The following is a 16,916-nucleotide window of genomic DNA, read 5'->3' as shown; positions in this document are numbered from 1 at the left end:
GCAATGAAAATCATAGATTTACTTAACGAAATGTGGCGTAAAGGAGTACTAGACGATCATCTTAAAGAAATAAAGATTATCCCAATTTTAAAAGCTAACAAACCACCAAATGAAATAAGCTCTAGCAGACCCATAGCACTCCTACCAAGTGTAGTGAAAATTTTGAATGCGGCCGTTCTTGAAGACATACAAAAGACATGTGAAAATAACAATATCATTCCAAACCTTTCGTTCGGATTTCGTAAAGGAATGTCGACAGAACATTGTGTTACCTTTGCAACTAATCTTATTAAAGCAGCACGAAGAGACAACTACACAACAATTGGTGTTTTCTTCGATTTTTCAAATGCGTTCAACACCGTAAATATTGAAAAACTATACAACATAATGTTGAGAAATAGTTTTAAAAAAGACACATGCACATGGATACACAATTTCCTGAATAACCGGAAAACTTTGGTTTTCACACAAGAAGGACCTGTGAGCCAATCAATTTGCACCGGAGTACCACAGGGAGACGTAATGTCACCTGTTCTTTTTAACATCTACACTGCCTCTTTACACAATACAAACTTAGACCCAGATATTACAACTCTACAGTTTGCTGATGATTTTTTCAAAATCGTTAAAGCAAAATCTCTGGAAACAGCTTTGAGAAAGATGCAAAATGAAATAAATCATTTTACGGCAATAGCCTCTGAGTTGGGATTACGTTTGAATAGTTCAAAAACTAAAGCAATGCTATTCAAAGACTGTGATAAACAACTCTGCCTGACAATGGAAGGGGAGACCCTGGAAACAGTAAAGAGCTATAAATACTTAGGAATCACACTCGATCAGACACTTAAATACGGAATACACATTAAAACTCTTAAACAAAACGTATTGACCAAACAAAACATGTTAAAAATTATAAGCGGAATCAAATTCGGTGGCACACCTAAAGTAATGATGTTATATCATAAAGCCTTATATGGTAACTATTTAAACTACGGAGCTATTATATATGGCGGAACACCCAAGAAATACTGTGACATGCTTGAAATAACAAACAGACAATGTTTACGTATCGCTACAGGATGTACAAAAACTACACCAATAAACACCTTAGCAGCAATAGCTGGAGAAGAACCACTCAATATCAAACGGAATTATTTAGCTAAAAAACGTATTGCACTACACATCCAAAGAAACGATTTGATAGCCCAACAATTACATTCTTTAGACTTGTCAAATATTCAAAACGATGCAAAATACACCTTTATAGAAAGAACATATATAAAAAATGTACAAGAATTTCAAACAATATACACAGAAACAAAACCTCAAATTGCTTTAAAAGTGGAAATAGAAGATCAAATGATAGGATCAATGATGAGAAAGAAAGAAACATCTCCGACCGTACTAAAAACACTTGCCATAGAGATGATTAATAACCATTATGGTCACCGTGATCATTGGTACACTGATGCCTCCAAAAGTATGGACAAATGTGGCATTGGAATTTACGACGCTTCTTCAGATACGAAGATAAGCATTTCTTTAGTTAACTGTGTTAACATTGCAACAGCCGAGCTATTAGCTATAAGAGTAGCACTAGAAAATATAGACACAACCAGGGGGGTTGCCGTAATTTTTACCGACTCCCAATCTGCCTGTAAAATTATTAAAAAAGACATAAAGAACAGGAAATTCGACCAAATTACCCATGATATATGTACGCTAGCTACAACTAAAAATGTGAAAATCCAATGGATTCCCTCACACGTAGGAATTGAAGGAAACGAAAATGCGGATATATTAGCAAAACAAGGACTAGATGGACCAATATTACTACAAAACAAATTACGACTAGAAGACGCATACAAAAGATTCAAACTAGAGTCCCTGGAATCCACAAATCTGTGGTACAAAAACATGGTACAACACGACAGAAAAGGAATCAAATTTTACGAATTCCAATCGAACTTCTCCACGAAACCCTGGTACTGGAATACCGATTTCACCAATACTCAAACTAGAACTTTGAATCGATTACTCAGCGGACACGATTATTCACCATACTACTTGGGAATCATGAGAATTCGAGACACAAAATTGTGCGAATTATGTGACGAAAATTTTACCACAGAACATGCATTACTAAAATGCATTCAATTCAATCATATACGAAACCACTATGATTGGAATCGATACTCCAATCTGTTCGAAATGATCCAAAATTTTGATAAAGAAAAGTTGAGAGAAATTCTCAATTTTCTCGAAAAAGCACGAATGAAAGTATAAGCAGTACAGAAAGAAAGTGGAAAAAAGGAACATCCCTATTTCAATAACATGCAACACGACTGACAAAATTTTCGTATAGTGGTGATATAGAGTACCAAACTCTCGGCCATCATCTCAAATATATACATACATACAAAACCGTCCCGCCCACCCTTTTTTTCATTCCAAAGCATAACAATTTTTTGAGTAATTTATCTCTTAAATTGTCGATTTTATTCTGAAAATCCTACCATACATAAAGTCATTCGAATCGGGAACGTTTAAACGCGCACATTTAATCATATTGTGGCCTTTTATAGTACCATCAAGCGTGGCGCAATGTTCATGGACATCAATTCCTGGAACAGCAACTTTGCAGCGTACGGAAGCTTGACTTGCGATATCTGTGGAAGAGAAGAAAAACAACCGGTTCAAAATCTAAGAATCCAACTACAAAGAAAAAGAATCTGACCTGTGTTTTATTTTTACAACCCTTACACTCGAAGGTATTGTTTCGCATGTTGGCTATGGCAATCAAGCCGCAGAAGTTGCACACATGTATCCGGTACGGGTCCGATACCTCGAACAGACGCTCCCGCAAAAATTGTGCTGCACCGTGGGAAATCTGGCAATCCCGTTCCATCTCCCCGAAACGTAGCCCACCATCACGGGCACGACCCTCCATGGGTTGACGTACCAAAATCTGTACCGGACCACGGGCTCGCGAATGGATTTTGTCGTCCACCATGTGCTTCAAACGTTGGTAGTAGGTTGGCCCAAGGAACACCTGAGCATTGATTTTGCGTCCAGTGTGGCCGTTGTACATGACTTCGTTGCCTCGCAGCTGATAGCCGTACTCCTGCAGGAAGGTGGAGATTTTCTGCACGTTGACGGCGTCGTTGAATGGGGTAGCGTCACCGATTTCTCCCTTGTTGGATCCCAGCTTGCCCTGAATACACTCGATTAAATGGCCAATTGTCATACGGGATGGAATGGCGTGCGGGTTGATTATAATGTCCGGGGTAAGTCCTTCGCAGGTAAACGGCATATCCTCCTGCCGATACTGGATTCCGCAGGTACCTTTTTGACCGTGACGAGAGGCGAACTTGTCACCGATCTGAGGAATACGAACTGATCGTACACGAATTTTGCAGAATTTGTAACCCTCGCTGTTGAGCGTTAACATGACCTGGTCGACGATTCCGGTTTCCGAATTACGCAGGAACGTTGAACCGTCTCGTTTGCTGTAACGTTTAGTCGTTCCGTCAAGCTCGTCGTCTGTTTCTGGGAGAGTGATGGTTTTACCGATGACCACATCATCACCAGAAACACGAAGACCAGGTGCAATTATTCCATCCTCATCCAGTTTGTCGTACAACGCGTTACGCATGCCTTGACAAGTTTGACGATTGGGCTTTTCGAACTGTTCCTCTTGATCTCCGATTTTCTTGCTTTCGGAATCTTTGTAGGAACGGTAGAACACCGACCGGAAGAAGCCACGTTCTACGGCGGAAGCGTTCAGGATAACAGAATCTTCCTGGTTGTATCCGGTGTAGCAAAGAATGGCTACGACTGAGTTGATACCGGCCGGTAGCTCTCGGAAACGCAGATATTCCATGGACCGGGTGGTAACCAGCGGTTTCATCGGATAGTATAATACGTGAGCCAGCGTGTCCATCCGTACGTGGAAGTTTGTAATGTAGACGCCCATAGCTTGTTTACCCATAGCGCTTTGATAGGTATTACGGGGACTCTGATTGTGATCTGGGAATGGAATAATAGAAGCGCAAACTCCCAATATCATAGCGGGATGAATTTCGCAATGGGTGTAAGTGGTACAGTAGGCATACTCTTTGTCCTGCTTCAGATCGTACGGTGTCATGGCTATCATAACGGTTTCTTCTTCGAGCGTGTCGATGTATTCCACGACACCCGATGCAACCAAAACTTGCCATCCGTAGTTGTTATAATCACGTTCCTTTAACATGTCAACGTGGTTCTTGCGCAATAGCAAACTTCCATTTTCAACAATCAGCAACGGTCTGCAAATACGTCCAGCATCCGTGTAGATTCGAATTTCACGATCACGAATATCTCGAATCATAGACACTTCAGAAACGATGATGTCCATCTGACGACGCAGCTTACGCAAAGTTGCCATCAACTGTTCCGGGTCACGATGGATTCCTACCCAGCATCCGTTGACAAAGATCTTTGTGGCATCGACAATAGCCGAGGGTGCAATTTCTTCCAAATTTTCCATAGACCACTCCTCCAAGAACTCCAAGATTGGTGACGGTTGAGATCCGACAGAAATATAAGCCATCAACGCCAGATTCTTTACCAAACCGACAGCACCTCCCTCGGGTGTTTCGGCTGGACAGATCATGCCCCACAGAGTGTTGTGCAGCTGTCGAGGTTTAGCTAGTTTGCCGTCACGGCCGACCGGCGAGTTGACACGACGCAAATGAGACAAAGTTGAAGCAAAGGTCAATCGATTCAACACCTGAGACACACCGGCACGAGCCTGATGAGCTTTCTTTTGATCTCCCCAGTTTCCTGTGGCCAACGAGTATCTCAATCCATCGGTAATGATCTTTGTTTTAATAGCAAGCTCCAAGTTGAAATCTTTTCCACGATCTATGAATTTTTGTGCATACATGCGAACTTCTTTCATCAAGTTCTTAAATAATCCACGGAACAGGAAAGCTAATAGGGGACCAGCCAAATCTAAACGCTTGTTACCGTAGTGATCTCGATCGTCTAATTCACGACGACCCAAAGCAGCCAGCAGTAACCGGTGAACCATGTAGCCGAGGAAATAAGCCTTTTTCGTTTCGCAGAAATCTGAAACACCCACATGCGGCAACATTTCCTTCTGCAAAATTTCCTTAGCGTACTTGATACGTTTGTCTTTGGTGACACCAGGTCTTGCACCACGTGCACCGATAAAGTTCAACGCCACATTCTGCTCCTGCACCACGAAAGCTTCATCCAACGATGGCTTAACCATTTCCATCATTTCCGGATCGTCAAAGTCGTAAATAATGTGCTCCAAAATATCACGATCAGCCACGAATCCCAATGCCCGAAAGACGATCATGATTGGAATTTCCTGCTTCACGTAGGGCAGAATGGCGATCACACGCTGGCCAATAGCTGACTTCTTGATGCTTTGACCACCCCTGGCCATCATGTTACACCAAAGTGTGGACGTTGGTCGAGAGCTGTGCTCCAAACAGGAACGAATTTCCGACTTGTAGGCATACTTCCCTTCCTTCATTCCAAACACGTACACCGTATTTGTGGCCATCTTCTCCTGGGCAATCAGCACCTTCTCGGAACCGTTGATGATGAAATAACCGCCCGGATCCAGGGGGCACTCATTTAATTCCGTTAAATCACGATCGGTTAACTGGGACAGCAAACAGTAGGTGGATCTCAACATAATCGGAATTTTACCGATGAACGTTTTCTGATGCTGAGTTTCAACCGGATCGTGACCTTCGGCGATCTTTGTTTTGGTGATGTCCACGTACAGCGGAGCCGAGTATGTCAGATTCCGAAGACGGGCCTCATTCGGCATCATAGGCGATGGGGAACCATCCTTTTCCCAGTGAGTCGGTTTTGATAGATAGATCTGATCGAACTTCAACAGGTAGCGAGTCTGAAAGACAAAAAGATGTTCTGAAATGTTCGTGACTTGTATGATTGACTTCTCATCTTACCGGCGTCTCTATATCGCCACTGGTGTGTTGAGCTTCAGCAGTCAGTTCGATAGCCGGAGAATCTTCCACAATCCGCTGTACGGACATCTACGAAAACAAATTTATACAATTAACCCAACATATTCCTCCGACGGATTAATCAAAAAATAAAACTAAAATGTTACCTGAATGAATTCATCGAAACTGTCGAGCTGCTGCCGGACCAAACCTTTTTCGTCGAAATATGCGTTGATCACAATCCAGCAGGCTTCCTGCCACAGCTCGTGGGAGATCTCCTCTGGATCCTCTTCCTCGAAGTGTTCTAGTGAAAATAATTTGAAATAAAACACAATTTAATCTGTTGAAGAATGTTCAATAAAAAATCGACCATTCGGAAGTTCTTCTTCTTCTTCTTGTGCAACAATTGACACCAAAAGAAAATCGAATATCCGGAAAATCAGTCGAAATTCCCGATCGTACTTACCATCATCGTTTTCGTACATGATGACCGATCCGTTTGGGAGGTTAAACGCCGGGAATCGCAGCAGCCAGCCCGGGTAAAAGTAAAGATTTCAACAAAAATTATACGTGACGAAGTGAATCTACGATGCGTTTCCCGCAAGCGGCAGCTTTCACGAACGACGAATGATGGCGGCCTTTGACGGCTCGTCGCGATTGCACTCGCGTTCACACAAAATTCAAATTCGAATAAAATCTGCTTTGAATCTCAAAATTGGGTGCGCCAAAAATGTGACTACAATGGTTTGCGGATAATGAGTAAATTTTGTTTGATAATTTACCTGAACAACTGCTTGTAAGATTTATGTCTTGGAATGATTTCGATTAGAATATGAAATTAAAATTTAGTAATGAAAGCTGCCCAGAAGCATTGAATCGCACAGATTCGTTTTGCAAAATCAAGACGCTCCGCCATGCACTTGAGTATACTCACTCACAAGCTAAAAATGTTCCGTCGAGCAAAATTTGAATTTATTAGAACGATCGTGTCACGGCAGAAAAGCACGCAGCCAATTTCTGGCTGCGTTTTTTTATTGATGGCACCACTGTTGTTTTGTTTTGAAATTTTACCGGATGGTGTTGAGCGATGCCTCGCAATTTTTATTACGCGCGTCTTCATTAATAATTAAAATCGTTTGTATATTTATCAGTGCCAATGTTATGCGGTCTCATTTGTTCGTGTCGTTAGTTATCAATCTGTAAGAATCTTGTGAATGTTGAAACTCTAGTTGTCTGAGATGATGGAGGTTCACCAACCAAAACCGGAGCATCTAGCAGTGCTGGAGTCCAATTTCGGTCATACTGGGTTCCGACCGATGCAATGGACCATAATTCGTTCTATCGTCGAAGACCGGCGGGATAATTGTGTCATCATGGCCACCGGTTACGGGAAGTCGCTGACTTATCAATATCCTTCGGTTTACCTTAACAAGCTAACGATGGTGATTTCACCCCTTATAAGTCTGATGGAGGACCAAGTCCTTTCTCTCAACCTCAGTAATATTCCAGCCTGTCTGCTTGGATCGGCACAGCGAGCAAATCCCCTGCCGGACATATTGGCCGGCAAGTTCCGGGTCGTTTATCTTACTCCGGAATATGTCACAGGGGATTCCGGTCGAAATTTGCTTCAAAACGTTGTTAACCAGCTGGCCTTGATTGCCATCGACGAGGCGCATTGCCTCAGCAAGTGGGGCCACGATTTTCGCCCTGCCTACCGTGGCCTAGGAATTGTGCGGAAGGTGTGTCCTCAGGTCCCCATTTTGGCGGTTACAGCTACGGCTACGCCGCATGTTCGCGAAGATATCGTGTCCAGCTTGGGGCTGAGAAACCCTCAGGTCCTGTGTACGGGATTCGATCGGGCCAACTTGACATTTCAGGTTCGCATGAAAGGCTCGCTCGGGGTATGGGAAGACGTCAAGGGATTGTTGAGCCGAAATACGGAAGGTAATTTTTTTATCACATCAAAGCTTAAAAAATCCTTAATTTTTTTTTAAATATTTCAGGTAGCATCATTATCTACTGTCTGACCAGGAAGCAGACGGAAGAAATAGTGGAACTGCTGCAAAGCCGTAAAATCGATTGCGAACCATACCATGCCGGTTTGTCGCTGAATCAACGGCGAGAGGTTCACGAACGATTTGTCCGTGACAAAATTCAAATTATCGTGGCTACTATCGCGTTCGGTATGGGCATTGATAAGCCGGACGTGCGGCTGGTCATCCACTATGGTTGCTCCAAAGATCTAGAAAGCTACTATCAAGAGGCGGGTCGAGCCGGTCGGGATGGTCAACCGTCTCGTTGTATTATGTTCTGGAGCAGAGCCGATTTCAAGACTCACGAATTCATTCGGGAACACAGCTCTGGTGGGGTGCAGAAAAATTTGGAGAGTTTGTCAAAAAAGATGCACGAATATTTGGACACGCGAGACTGTCGACGTTTGTTCATACTCAAGTACTTCGACGGAGACAATGTTAAAATTAAACCGCGCAAGAATTGCTGTGATAACTGTGACCGGCTCGAGTCCGGGGTCAAGGACAGCGAACGCTATGAAGGAATCGATGATGAGGGGCGTTATGATTTCACGAAAGATACCGAACATTTGCTGAAAGCAATCGAAGCCTTCGGAGGTGGAACGGGCTTGGCACTACCAATTGCATTGTTACGCGGTTCCAAAGCAAAAAAACTTCATGAATCCTATCTGAAAAACCCGCTTCATGGAGTGGGTAAATCGCGGGACGAAGAATGGTGGAAGGCGCTGGCAGGGCTGCTCGAAAGAGAACAGTTTCTGCTCAAGGCAAAGATTCCAAATAACTTCAACAAGTTTGCCATTATTTATAAAATTCAACTCACCCCGTTAGCCAAACAGTGGCTCCAAAAAACTGATCGTAAACTATTGATGAAACCGACCAATGAAATGTTCAAATCAATCCGGCTGGTAAGTTGAACTATGTTCTAATTTTAATTCCTTGTTTTCAAAATCCAAATCAGGCTTTCTTAGACCCATTTATCTGTTTATTCAAATGCTGTGTTTAATTGTTGAATTTAAATTCGATATTGCAAATATAAAAAAAAACAATCATTCTTGCTGCTTACAGATCCGGGTCCAGCCACTCTACGATACATCATCGTCGGACTTCCAAAGCCAACCACCAACGAGGACTGGTAGTGGTTTCGACCTATTGCCCGTTCCATCAGTCAGCGGTAGCACAAGTAATGGAACGTCCAGTTCGAAGCTTTTGGATCCGATTGTCACTTCAAAGCCCGATTTGGTTCAGGATCTAGTGAAAACTTTGCTCAAAAAACGTTCCGAGCTGGCTACCGCCTACGAGTGTATGCCGTACATGATCGCCTCCAACCAGGCTCTGCATCAGATGGCCACCATTCGACCCCTCAATCTGGATGAAATGAAAAAAGCGAAACTGGATGGATTTTCCGACATCAAGATTCAAAAGTTTGGCAAAGAATTCTTAATGTGTATCCAGCAGAAGTTGAACTTTCTACCGAACGCTGCTATCGGAAACGGTATCAATAACAATAACAATGAGGCTGGTGGAAAATTACCATTACAGGCCGCTTTACTCCGGCATCCTTTGGCCAAGACAAAATTTTCACCCACGCAGCACACCAGTTGGAATCTTTGGAATGAAGAGCGTTCGATAGCCGACATTGCCAAATTCCGGAGCTTGTCAGAATCAAGTGTGATCACGCATTTGACAGAGGCCATCAAGCATGGATTTCCTTTTGGTTGGTCAGATTTTGCCCGACTGAACATCGATCAAAAGCTGTTTCAACATATCAAAGCTAATCTTCCGGAAAACGCCAGCTTACTGGAGGGAGGATTCAAACTAACCGATATAAAAAACCGTTGTCTACCCCACATTACCTTCGATCAAATCAAAGTTGTGCTGACCCACGTTCAGGTACGGATTCATCTGAATAATCTTAATGTTAGCTTTGTCGATCATTTTCAAGAGTTTGGAGGAAAAGCAGATTCCCAACCGGAAAAAACTCCGCCGAAGGAGAATGAAGATCTTTGGGGAGAGGACGACGAGGATGATGTTGCAGTTATGGAGAGCAGCTTTGCCGAAATGGATCGCATGTGTGAAAAAGCAAACGCCGGAGGCAGCGGAGAGCCAAAGATATCCTCGTCACAGAACGACTCCAGTATTTGCATTATCGACGATGATGATGAAGAATTTGATCTTGACGAAATAGCTGCTCTAGAAAAGGCTGTTATAAACGATAGCACAAATGTCGTTCACAGAAAGGACCTCTCACCAAACCATCGACTACATAACTCATCTGAATCACTAACCGCTGTAGTCGAAGGCGACCAAAAACAAAGGATGAATAGTAGCCCAGTAACGCAATCAACTACACAACCGCGAACAAAAACAACGTTTAAATCGCGTGCTATTCTCTACGAAGACGAAGATGAAGAGCAAAAACAGATTGCACCATGCAGTCCGGCTAAGCAACCTAAGCTGGAAGAACCGGAAGCGGTACCGAAGAACATCTTTCGTTTTAAAACGGCTAGCAGCAGCAGCAGTAACATCAGTAGTAGCTCCTCGACGATGGTGGTCAACAAACGGATCGTGTATGAAGATAGCGACGACGACGCCGAAGAGAGTGGTCCTGTATTGCCCCGAAGGAAGTTCTGAAGTTGAATATCTGTACTAGTACTTGTTTGTTATTCATTTCCTATAAATGTTTTACTTTGAGTTGCCGATTATTTTGATGCTTCGTGAGAAATACCTGCTTAAATCAAGTCAATAAGCATTTGATAGTGTTTAAAAGTTAGAATTTATTTGAAAATGATTTTATGAAGTTTGTTTTACATCTACGATACGTTTTGATGAAAGAAGGTTTTAAATCTTCCTTATTTTTAATACGAGTCTTGTTTCTTTCATAATCAATGCAAGTAAGATTAAAATTAATGTATTCAACGTTTGTAGTTTCAATGCATTGATTACAATCTGCTGAGCAAAATACATTTTTCTAAGATATAAAAAAATGTTTCAGTCTAAGAAGACAAGTCAGTTTGAGTAAAGCATCAACGGTCAATATCTTCAACTATGGTACCTGACTGACCATGTATGGAAAAGAGAAACACCGAAATTCCAGGCAAATTAATTTTTGGCTTATTCGGTTAAAAATGGACAAAAGATTGTGGCAAAAAGAACGAATTAACCTGATTTGACAGTTCATAATTCGTAGTAATGAAGTGCATAGTCCAATTTAGTGCGCTGAGCAGCGACCGAAACCTTGTCCAAAGTTACGAAAAGTTACCGAACTCTTACCCAATAATGGTGGTAAAAGATTTTTTTTTCGGCAAAAGCTTTGAGTGTTTGGTATAGTTTTTATTTAACCAAAATGTAAAACATAAAACAATTTAATATTATTGTAATAAATTACAAATACTAAACCAATCAATCATTCGTTCTGCGTCGTTTGTAGAAGACAGTCGAGTTTGCGTTCAAGTGCTGTCGTATGCGAGATATATATTCAAGGGATTGCAGTGGAGAGAGAATTCTTTGCATTTGGAATGGTAATGATCAAAATTCCACAAAGCTTCACAAATTGCAACAATTTGCCACAATTAGCACATTTTCACTCTCTCTGAGCTCCGTTTCCTCTCATTTTAACTTAAACCTTCTAATTCTCTCTCACAAATTGCCACAAATTACCACAAATTCAATCATTGGCTTCACAATTTGTGTGATCATTGACGATGATTCTCCGTTTATCTCAGTCCCCTGTATATATTGCTTTTTCAAATCCGGGTTTAGTTACCGTAAGAGCAGTTTTGCAGTTACGAGCAAGTGCGATAAGTTATTAAAGTTATCCGCGTGTGTTGTGACCAAGGTTAAAAGGATTCTTCATCCATCGCATCACCCTCGAAGCTGGCCGCCATTATCATCACCATCATCGTCTTGTAGACAATAGACATTGGTACCGTGCATAATCGTCAGCCATTCAACACAATAGGCCTCGCTGTTGGTTCGAATACAGATCGGTACAGTGTGTACCAAATAAGTATAACTTTTCACTTTCTTCCTAATATTTTTTTTTTTTTCTATATAAGTTTTTTTCCTTGTGTTTTTTGTCACAATTTTTTTTTCTCTGTTTGTTATCGAGTTAATAAGGTTTTGTTCTCCACGTTAGCCCGGTATGTCGGAAAGCAACCGACTATCGGATGACGACGGCGAGGATGATGAGCACCCTCCATATCGGGAAGAAATCCCTCCCGTGGAATCTAAAGAAACACCCATCCAACCTATGTACCTATCGGACACCGAAGATTCCCCTTCCCCCGCTCTCAATCCAGCTCAACAGCCCTTTAGATTCGGCAATTCCCTTTCAATTAATGAAACTCTTCCCCGAACATCAAACCTAGCCAAACCATTTATGTTCGGTACTCCCTCAACAGACCAATCTGATTCCCCCTCCGATAATGTTGCAACATTGCCGAAATCTCCCCCTCGCCGTCGGGTTTATCAAAATGAATCGACGGGACCATGGGTAGTATACTTCCGGTCCAAATCGAAACCTCTAAACACAATTTCAATTTCCCGAGACCTCGACCGATCGTACTCTTCCGTAGTCAGCTACCAGCCGATGAGTCGGAACAAAATGCGCGTTGTTGTTGGTAGCTTGAAGGAAGCAAACGCCATTGCTTGTGACGAGAGGTTTACGATCGAGTACCGCGTTTACGTTCCCGCTCGTGACGTGGAAATCGACGGAGTGGTAACCGAAGAGGGTTTGACCGTCGATGACCTAATGGAATCAGGTGTTGGCCGATTCAAGGATCCTGCTCTTCCAACGGTCAAGGTGTTGGACGCGCGTCAACTAAAATCAGCATCAGGCGAGGGGGAAAAACGAAAGTTTTCCCTGTCGAACTCTTTTCGGGTTACCTTTTCCGGCACTGCACTTCCTGATTACGTTGCGATCGGGAAGGTTCGTCTACCTGTGAGACTTTATGTGCCTTCGGTCATGTTCTGCCAGAAGTGCAAGCAGTTGGATCATACGGCCGCCTACTGCTGCAATCAGGCACGCTGCTCTAAGTGCGGGGAGAAGCATGAGGAAGCTTCGTGTACAACACCAGCAGCAAACAGGTGTTTATATTGCACTGGGGAAGCATCTCATGCTCTCTCGGCGTGTCCGAAGTACATATCGCGCCGGGAAAAAATCAAGACTTCTTTGAAAAATCGTGCAAAAATGTCCTATAGAGACATGGTTCTGAAGTCTTTGCCAATCGTCTCAGAGAACCAGTTTGACCTTCTAAGTGACTATGAATCCGAAGGGGAGGATCCATGTGAAGGAACATCAACTGGGCCATTTTCAAAAAATAATGTTTCACAGGCTCCAAAAAGGAAACGCATCACTAAAACACAAACCAGAGTAGCTGCCAGCAAACTTAATACTAAACGATATCCTCAGAGTGGAAATAGTAATTCTAACCCTCCTATTCAAAGTCCTCCGGGTTTGAATCCGTCCCCGAAGGACTTCCCTCCACTTTCTGGGAAGTCAAAACCCCAGGCTTTCCTTCAGAATTCAGGCCCATCAGTAGCTAACAGGAATGCAACAATTCCCAGAGAAACTGCATCTGATCCATCATCAAATGGTTTTCCCAGCTTTTCGGCTGATGGTAAGATGAAATTCTCGGAAATTGTTGCGTTCATCCTGGACTTTTTCAGTGTACCAGCAGGATGGAGGACTATGGTTAATATGTTTGTACCCCTTTTGAGAGAATTCTTGAAAAAGAAAGCACTCACTATGACCCTCATCGCAGAAGCAATTTCTTTCGATGGATAATTCATCCAATGAGGGGAGAGAAATTGTTTCTGTATTGCAATGGAACTGCAGAAGTATTTTACCAAAATTAGACCCATTTAAAATATTGGTACACAATTTGAATTGTGATGTGTTCGCCTTATGCGAAACTTGGCTCTCTCCAAACATAGATTTCACCTTCCACAGCCACAACATAATTCGCCTGGATCGTGATGGTCAAAGAGGGGGTGGCGTTCTTTTGGGGATCAAGAAATGCCACTCGTTCTATCGTATTCCACTACAACCATCTCCGGGTATTGAAGTCGTTAGTTGCCAAGCTAGAATAAAAGGTCAAGACCTTTGTCTAGCCTCGGTTTATATTCCGCCATCTTCAAGCGTTAGCCGGAACCAATTGGCGAATATTATTTCACTTCTCCCAGAACCCCGGCTAGTTCTAGGAGATTTTAACTCCCATGGCGTGGGCTGGGGTAGCTCACGTGATGATGAACGTGCTAACATTATTTATGAGCTGTGCGACGACTTCAACATGACTGTCTTAAACAATGGGGAAGTGACTCGAATTAATGGATCCCAATCACAGCATAGTATTTTAGACCTTTCTCTAGCTTCTTCCTCTCTGAGCTTGGATTGTATGTGGAAGGTAATCCAAGACCCTCAGGGAAGCGATCATTTGCCTATCCATATTTCTATCGCCAGTGGTCGTAGTCCACCCGAAGAAATCAATATTCCTTATGACCTCACAAGGAATATAGATTGGAAAAAGTATGCATCGGATGTCATTGAAGCCATCGACTCAACAGATGAACTGTCTCCGGAGGCAGAGTACAGTTTTATTTCTGGAACAATTGTCGACTGTGCAATCGGAGCACAGGTCAGACGGAATGAAAGCTCGACAATACAGAAACGGCCTCCCACTCCGTGGTGGGATGGAGATTGCTCACGCGCGCGAGGTGAAAAGTGCAAGGCGTTTGTTGAGTTTCGCAGAACCGGATTGCCAGAGAAGTTCCAACGTTACTTGGCCTTGGAACGCAAGTTCAAGAACTTGATCAGAGGCAAGAAACGGGGGTACTGGCGGCGATTCGTGGATGGGTTATCTCGAGAAACGTCTTTGCACACGCTTTGGAGAACGGCACGAAACATGCGAAATCACACTCCTTCGAACGAAACTGAAGAAAGTTCAAGTCGATGGCTGATACAGTTCGCGAAAAAGGTCTGCCCGGACGCAGCACCAGCTCAGAAACACTATCGAGATACAGAGAATAGTTCCGAAACGGAGGATCAATTCTCGATGGTCGAACTTTCACTTGCGCTCTGGTCTTGCAACAATTCAGCTCCCGGACTGGACAGAATCAAATTCAACTTGTTGAAGAATCTGCCAGATACCGCTAAGAAACGCTTGTTGAATTTATTCAATAAGTGTTTGGAGCTGAACATTGTTCCGCATGACTGGAGACAAGTGAAAGTCATCGCCATCCAAAAACCGGGAAAACCAGTTTCTGATTACAACTCGTATAGGCCGATTGCAATGCTCTCGTGTCTCCGGAAATTGCTCGAAAAAATGATTCTCTTTCGGCTGGATAAATGGGTTGAATCAAACAATCTGTTGTCAAGTACACAATTTGGATTCCGTAGAGGCAAGGGTACGAACGACTGTCTAGCATTACTTTCATCAGACATTCAATTGGCGTTTGCCCAAAAAGAGCAGATGGGGGCAGTATTTCTGGACATCAAAGGGGCATTCGATTCGGTGTCCATAGAAGTGCTATCTAGTAATCTTAACTCTTGCGGACTTTCACCAATTTTGAACAATTTTCTATATAACCTGTTGTCTGAAAAAATCATGCATTTTAGCCATGGAGAAACCAAAGTTGAACGAATTAGTTACATGGGTCTACCCCAAGGCTCATGTTTAAGCCCCCTGCTATACAACTTTTATGTCCGAGAAATCGATGCTTGTATGGCACAAAATTGCACGCTAAGACAGCTTGCGGATGACTGTGTTGTTCATATCACAGGTAAAACAGACACTCAAATAAAACCTCCTTTGCAAGAAACTCTAAATAACTTATCACATTGGGCCAGGAATCTAGGTATCGAGTTTTCGCCTAGTAAAACCGAGTTAGTAGTTTTTTCAAGGAAGCATTCCCCTCCTCAAATAGAGCTCCTTATGATGGGTAGAACTCTAACTCAATCTCTTAGTTTTAAATATTTGGGTGTCTGGTTCGACTCTAAATGCCTCTGGGGAAAACATATTAGGTACTTGACACAAAAATGCCAAAAGAGAATCAATTTTCTTCGAACGATTACTGGAACCTGGTGGGGTGCTCATCCACAGGACCTCATCAGGTTATACCAAACAACGATACTGTCGGTCATAGAATACGGAAGCTTTTGCTTTGGGTCAGCCGCGGATACCCACTTGATTAAACTAGAACGAATACAGTATCGTTGTTTGCGTATTGCCATGGGTAGTATGCAGTCGACACATACGATGTGTCTCGAAGTACTGGCGGGAATAATGCCGTTGAAAAATCGGTTCTTCGATTTATCGCTACGTTTCCTAATTCGAAGTGAAACTATTAGAGAATTCGTTTTCGTGTGGTGGTGCACCGGGGCACTACCGGTAGTGCACTTTTTGCTGTTTTCATGCTCGTTTTCAGGATGGGTAGTCCACTGGTAGTGCACCATAAAGTGGACGGTGGAACACTCTGAAAATATTCGGTGTTACTTGCGCTCTCACCAATACTATCATGAATTTTGACAGCACATGCTTCCCGATGTAAACAAATATCAGCTGGTTGGTTTATTTCTATACCGTATAAATTGCGTTCGAGCTGTTTTTTTTCTCTTTATTATCCCGAAGAACGGAAACTTGTTCCGGATTCAATACCAGTGCCGTTTCCAACAGAGGCGGAGAATTTCACCTGGATGGCACGTTCCAAAGCAAACAACGCTTCCAAGAAGAAATGTGCCCAGAAGGCTTGCTGCAATCAGTTCCAGGCGATGCAGAAAAAGAGCAGCAAATCCGAGTGCAAAAAGGTCAACCCAAAGATCTGGTGGAATCGCCCAAATCGAAAAGTTTTCTTGTTCGGAAGGGTCCTATAAGTTGGTCTCCACAGCAAGAAGCGTTCA

At 42.9% G+C, this 16,916-nt stretch overlaps 2 protein-coding genes across 2 annotated transcripts; one reads left to right on the top strand and one right to left on the bottom strand.

Moving 5' to 3' along the window:
* Nucleotides 1–2,476: 2,476 nt before the first annotated feature.
* LOC129737727 (DNA-directed RNA polymerase II subunit RPB2) lies at nt 2,477–6,629 on the bottom strand. Its single transcript, XM_055728887.1, has 5 exons — nt 6,457–6,629; nt 6,158–6,294; nt 5,994–6,080; nt 2,738–5,932; nt 2,477–2,669 (listed from the first exon to the last, which is right to left on the bottom strand). The coding sequence occupies exons 1-5, from the start codon at nt 6,473–6,475 to the stop codon at nt 2,580–2,582; spliced, it is 3,528 nt and encodes a 1,175-aa protein (XP_055584862.1). The 5' UTR covers nt 6,476–6,629; the 3' UTR covers nt 2,477–2,579.
* A 431-nt stretch (nt 6,630–7,060) lies between these two features.
* On the top strand, nt 7,061–10,711 carry LOC129739169 (bifunctional 3'-5' exonuclease/ATP-dependent helicase WRN-like). The gene is made up of 3 exons (XM_055730582.1): nt 7,061–7,934; nt 7,994–8,925; nt 9,086–10,711. Exons 1-3 carry the CDS (start codon nt 7,229–7,231, stop codon nt 10,649–10,651), a joined length of 3,204 nt encoding a protein of 1,067 aa, XP_055586557.1. The 5' UTR covers nt 7,061–7,228; the 3' UTR covers nt 10,652–10,711.
* Nucleotides 10,712–16,916: the final 6,205 nt, after the last annotated feature.

The sequence above is a fragment of the Uranotaenia lowii genome, chromosome 1, assembly GCF_029784155.1.
Source record: "Uranotaenia lowii strain MFRU-FL chromosome 1, ASM2978415v1, whole genome shotgun sequence".
Classification (NCBI taxonomy): Eukaryota; Metazoa; Arthropoda; class Insecta; order Diptera; family Culicidae; genus Uranotaenia; species Uranotaenia lowii.
This window is presented reverse-complemented; position numbering and strand designations above follow the sequence as displayed.